The 6194-nt window shown below is 41.9% G+C and overlaps 1 protein-coding gene across 2 annotated transcripts in view; it reads left to right on the top strand.

Annotated features, from left to right (window-relative positions):
* Window positions 1–58: 58 nt before the first annotated feature.
* PIR (pirin) overlaps window positions 59–6194 on the top strand; it is a 105484-nt gene continuing 99348 nt past the window's right edge. Inside the window, exons 1-2 of one of the 2 annotated variants that reach the window (XM_080909775.1) lie at window positions 59–182; window positions 1873–2001. In XM_080909775.1, coding sequence (XP_080765901.1) covers window positions 1906–2001 — 96 coding nt within the window. In that variant the 5' untranslated portion in view covers window positions 59–182; window positions 1873–1905. The remainder of the gene's footprint in view (window positions 183–1872; window positions 2002–6194) is intronic. The other variant, XM_080909776.1, reaches the window with a different exon arrangement.

Raw genomic sequence — 6194 nt, 5'->3', positions numbered from 1 at the left:
GGCCCCTGAGACCTAGAGGCTCCCGCCTCCTTTAGGCCCTCGACGAAGCGCTGAGTCACGCTGACTGAAGGCAGGCGCTCTGCAAACCTGTCCTCCCTGCGCTGTGTCCGTGTGTCCCTGCCGCTGCGGAGTCTAGACACCTCCAGTGGTGGCCTCCCTCCCGGGCCTGCGCTACTGCCAGAGTGAGTGGCCTGGGGGATCTCAGCTCCCCCTCCGCGAGAGTGGTGTGTGTGTGTGTGTGTGTGTGTGTGTGTGTGTGTGTGTGTGTGTGTGTGTGTGTGTTGGGGGTTGGGAGGATGCTGCCAGTTCCAGTTTTCATGATGCTGTCTTTTCCAGCCCACTACAGGTTTCTAGTGGCGCAGAGGGAGGGAAATGTTAAATAGCCACCAAGATTTGGCGAATGGGACCTTAGCTTGGCTTTTCTCTTGGCAACGCACTGCAATTAGCTGTTTCATCCTTGTTCCTGTGTGCAGGGCCTAATGTGGGAGTCTGGAAGAATCCAGAAAAATTAGGTGGAGGCAAAACTACTTACAAGTTGCTTCTGTGTGGATCATTACTGGGCTGTACTCCGAAATTCATGTCTGTCCCCCACATTTCATGGCTTAATAGATACATGTTGCTTGTCTGCTACAGGGGATCCGTTTTAGGGTCTGCCTTTACAGATTGGAGGGTGTTCCTATATTGAGTCCCTATAAAGAATGATAGCACTATTTACATCCTTCGAGGTAGGCATTTCTGAGTCCCATTTTATAGATGGAAAAGCTGAGATACAGAGCATCCCAAGTGAAAGCAGCCTGGAATGTAGCAAGACTCTTTGAAGGATTGGTTAGAGTTCGTGTGGTGATCTGATCTGGGGCTTGGAATTACTTGTCTGCAAATACCAGAAGTTAGGAAGGGGGTGGATTATATTTGTGGGTAGGGCCAAGACTTCTATCAATAATGGAACACCTTTGAATAATAAATGTAGTATATGCATTGTTTCTGAATCATGGGTTCCATTGCCTGGAGTAGTTCATACATGATTTGTCTGTGCTTTAGAGGACTTTATTAGGAAATTCAAAGATTTCTTGCCTAAAAAGTTACCTGCACAAGACCTACATAAAATTAAGCCAGTCAGAATTCCAACACAGATGGGAGAAGGTTCCATAAAGTACCACCCCTACCTGAGGCTGCTGGGGGAGGGAGTGTCAGTTCTCTGTAAGGCTGCCCTGCTTCAGAAGATGACCTGACACCTGTATGTATAAGGACAGCACCACTTATTCTCAGTAGGGTATGGAAAATATGAGATTGCGTTGGGGGTGAGATGTGGTGCTGGGGGTCTGAAAGGAGTTGGAATGGGAGCGAAGGGTTGCTATGATAAGAAACCGAATTTTAAACACGCTTAATATTATTAAGAGTCGAAGTTTTAAAATGGCCATGGACTTTAGAGATAGATGGGCACGTGAATTCAGTGAGCCTTGAAGATTTCTTCCATATTCTGGTGAGATTCCATTTCTTCCATTTTCTTTCAGTGTTGCCAAAAGAACCCCCACTTCCATCTTCCACGGAAACTCATGGGGTGGCCACTGAAGGGTGTGTGCACAATGTGAGGAAGTCAAGATATGTATGCCCCTGAAGGAAAGCACATAAAATGCTCTTTAGACATTCCTATTAAGTTCTTCCAAAGAGTTGCTATTGCTAACCTTTGGACAAGATGACTGCAGGATTCCACTAGGTACCTGCTCATAACGGGGTTCTGGGGACCCCGTAAATACTAATACATGTTCACCATTGCTGTGTCTTTAAAACTTCTTAGTTTATAATCTGTAAATATTTCCTCCATTGTGATTTCTTTTTGTTGCTGTCTTTCTTCTTTCCCTCCATCCTCTGCAGCTCAACACCAGAACTCTCTTTATCAACTTCACAATGGCATCCTCTAAAAAGGTCACTCTCTCAGTGCTCAGCCGGGAGCAGCCAGAAGGGGTTGGAGCACGGGTACGCAGAAGCATTGGCAGACCTGAGGTACGCAGGCTGGATGAATATGTTCTCCTTGGAGCTTTACTTTCTAAAGGGACTGGTGGGATATTGAATGGCATTTGGAAAAAGAAGTCCAAGATGCTCATGAGCTTCCCTGTGGTGTTCCAGTGGGAGAAACATGAAACCCCACAACTGGGGCCCCATGTGGATCAACCCCACCTAAGGGGGGCTTGTAGTGTTCCGGTAATTAGATTCTGGGTAGCAGATGTGACTGGTTTTCTGTGCATATCCTCAGATGTACCCAATGTGTAGCGTCTTCATCCCTGCTTACATGTTCATACTTCAAAGCGCAGGTAACTATGGATCTCAGCTTCAGATTCCTAGGAAGGACAACCTAATTGGCTCTTCATGGGTCAGGGCTCTGACTAATCACACAGAATAAAGGATTTGTATTTATGCAATGAGATCCAGCTCTATGCACCTTTGGCGGGGGGTGGGGCGGCAGGAGCATAAGGGAACTCAGAGCCTGTGTCTCTAAATGTTTTTCAACATTAGACAAGTTATTTTATGGGAATACTAGGAAATACATGAAATCTAGGGATGGGTCTTAGCTGCACAGAAAGTTAGTGGTCATAGCCAAGGGCTCTAGCCACAGGGCCATGCCGCATTAAATATTGTGAAGAAGAGAAGAAATGCATTGTAAGGACAGATTGCACTTTGGGAAATAGGGCTGATTTGTATTTCTTACACTCTACTCCAGGATTTTCCTGCTGCCTCATTGCTAAGCTTTATCCCTCTTCTTGCATAGAAGTGACTTTGCTTTTTGACGGAAAGGTGTGTTTGAAAAGTGTTCATGGACTTGTACACCCAGTTTTGTTTATTTTGCTTCATTTTGAAGTACTGGGGATGGCACACAGGGAGGCCCTTGCACATGCGAGGCAAGTACTCGATCACGGAGCTACAGCCACAGCACTCTTCTTTTGGAGTGTTTTTTTTTTATTTCAAGATAAGAGTCTCCCTAAGCTGCCTAGGCTGGCCTTATACTTAAAATCCTACTGCCTCAGCCTCCTGAACGGCTGGGATTGCCAGGTTCACCTTTGCTTGTAGGGCTTCAAAAGTCATTGCTTTCTTCTGTGAATGTTGCCTTGCATTGTTGATGGGTTCGAAGTCTTTTGTGGGGGAGTTGGAGTCTTAAATTTTAGAAATTTAACTAAAAATGTGTGTGCACATCTGCGTGCATGAGTGTCTGTGTATGTGGGTGTGGTTTTTTTGATCCGGCGTTTCACTGTGTAACAGAGCCCTGGCTGTCCCGCACTCAGTTTGTAGACCAGGCTCAAACTCACAGAGATCTGCCTGCCACTGCTTCCTGAGTGCTGGAATTAAAGGCGTGGTTTTATTTTTGTATATGGCAAGGAATGGACAAAACAAACTAATCAACATCTGTATTACTTCATATAATAAATTTTATATTTGCATTTTATACTTGTATAGGCCAAGGAATGATCAAAAGTAGCTAATCAACATTTGTATTACTTCACATAATTATTTTAAAAATCTACTCTTAGCACATTTCAACCATAGAACACATACATCATCATTTTACAGGTATCAAGTGCTATCCATTTTTTGAATTTATTCTTCCTATCTGACCAACATTTTTCTGTCATCTCATCACAGACTCCGGGAGTGACCCTTCTGGTCTGCATTTCTGTTTGTTTAGATTCCACACCCACGTGAGGGTAAGCAGTATGTGTCTCTCCGTGCCTGGCTCATTTCACCCAGCTTGATGTTCACAGGTCATTGAGATGGGCAGCAGACACTTCCCCCCACCTCACCCCGTCAGTCCTCTTTCTTCTGTCTGGTGCTTTTGCTGTTTCTCTTTCCAACATTAACTCAGAGATAGCTCCTGATATCTAATATTCACCATTTGTCAAAAAAAAAAGACACAAATAAGTTTATCTTAATGGCTAAATGCATAGGGTCAGATGGACGTGGGGTCATGTTCTATTAGATGTCATCGTGACAAGAAAAAATAGAAAGAGTTCTGAGACCTCACAGACACCTGTTAAGATACATCATTAAAAGACCTTTTTTAATTAATATAAAATACTAGATGACTAAATTATTTTCAAAATTAAAAACTAGAATAAAACCTATTTATTAAAGGTAGCTGTGACTTTTATTAGTTTATCTGTCAGTTATGTTCTTTCTACATCAGAGGTTCTCAGCCTTCTGAAGGCTGCGACCCTTCAATCCAGTTCCTCATGTTGTGGTGATTCCAACCATAAAATTGTTTTTGTTGCAGCTTCAAAGCTAATCTTGCTACTCTTATGAATCATAATGTATATATTGTTGAAGATAGTTTGCTAAAGGTATTGTGAACCACAGGTTGAGAACCACTGTTCTGCATCATTGGGAATTATATAGAAGACACTGTTTTGTGTCCTGAAATTCTTCAATTAACATGATGACCCAAGAACTTTCTGTGTTATTACAAATTCTTCATAAACATCATAAACATTTAAAAAAGTTATGTCCCCTTTGACTGTATAAACCTGCCATTATTTTTTGCTTAGGTTGAGTGTTTAACTATTGATGTTAATATATAATATAATATAATATAATATAATATAATATAATATAATATAAGGCTTACATCCTGAAGAAATAGAAACTTTGGACAACAAAGCAATTTTTGCACTCAAGTTGCCAAATTCTTTTACTGTAGTAGCTGCCACAAGTTTTTTTTTCCTTTCTTTCTATCATTGCAATTGTGGGAATTGAAGAGGAACTTATAATTATCCTTTCTATGGTTTATAATAAAGAACAGATAGGTTAGGGCTAGCTTCCAGTACAGTTATCCATAGACCAGGCTAGACAGTCACAGAGTTTGAACGGCTGTGCAGCACGCCATTGGGAGGTGGTTCCTCTGTGCTCCCAGGAGAGCAGCCGTCTCTTATCTGCACTTGTCTTTATGCTGCCCAATCCCGCCAGATATTGTTCAGAAGAATGTGGTTCTCTTTGGGTTATTTAATTACCTAAGAGAATACTCAGAAAAAAAAGAAAAACAACAAAAAAAAAAAAAAAACAAGAGGAACTAGCACAACGAATGTCCTGTTCCATATCCTGCCTCGAAGTATTTTGAACAGAAACCCACATGTCATCTTGCTCATTGGCATTTCAGTATGTGTCTCAGAAATACAAGAACAAGAGAGGGTCATGGAATCTATGTGACATAAAAGTAGATAGGGTGAACTATCTCCCAGGTAGGAGGTGATCAGCAAGAGAGAGAAAGAGAGAGGAGGCATGGATACATACGCAGTATACTGATATATGAAAATAACACAGTGAAAATCGTCACTTCATATGCCAGCTAACAAATTACTGTAAAGATGTGGAGGGAGATGACACAAAAAGGGGGGACGATGTAATTATCCATAGAGATATATATCTAATATAAAATATAACTATATACTTATAGCCCTCTTATCATATTGGAACATTTAGAAGATTCCATGATGTCATTAAATAGCTGTTTGCTAAGGCAATAGCAACCATCACTTGTTCTTTGATACAAGGAGGAAGAGAAGACAAGTTTAAAGGACAAATATTAACTGTCTGTCCTCATTTGATAAGGAAGGGCCCTAAAGGTTCCATCCTAGAATTGCCTTGTGGTAGCCAGAGTCAACCATAGGGCCTAACTGGAAGAGACTAAAGAATCTAACAAAAGTACCACCCATAGTTTGTCGAGTGTACTCTGCATACTTAGAATTAATCTGGATTCAATAGAGGGTCATGCTAAAAGCACAGTATCAGTCTTATCTCCAAAGGCCTGTGCTTCTGATAGGCACTTCCAGCACTTCCTGACTTCCCAAAGCTGCTGGGCTATTGGAGCTTTATTATTGGGTTGCTACAAGCCCGAGGGCTGGTGGCCCCAGGTTTTGTTTGGAGTTCTGAAGATGTTGAAAGAACAGTCTTAGAAGCTGCCAGTTAAAATTGGCAGCTAAAGGTTTTGGAAGTAGTTGAAGGAAAAGACGCAGGAAAAGAGAGATGTGATTGAAGTGGGGACATAGTGAAAATATTTGAGAAAATCAGAATTCTCATAGAGGTCTGTTCTTGAGGACAGCTGGTGCATGTTTATTAAACGTGCTGCTCAAGCTATGTTAAATGCTTGCAGATTAGTAAGAATGAATTTTCAGCCCTGCTGCAAGTATCAACAGTCTGACACAACTGGGTCC

Source organism: Micromys minutus (assembly GCF_963924665.1).
Source record: "Micromys minutus genome assembly, chromosome: X".
NCBI classification, from domain to species: Eukaryota; Metazoa; Chordata; class Mammalia; order Rodentia; family Muridae; genus Micromys; species Micromys minutus.
The sequence above is the reverse complement of the archived record's forward strand: the minus strand, read 5'-3'. Positions and strand labels throughout refer to the sequence as shown.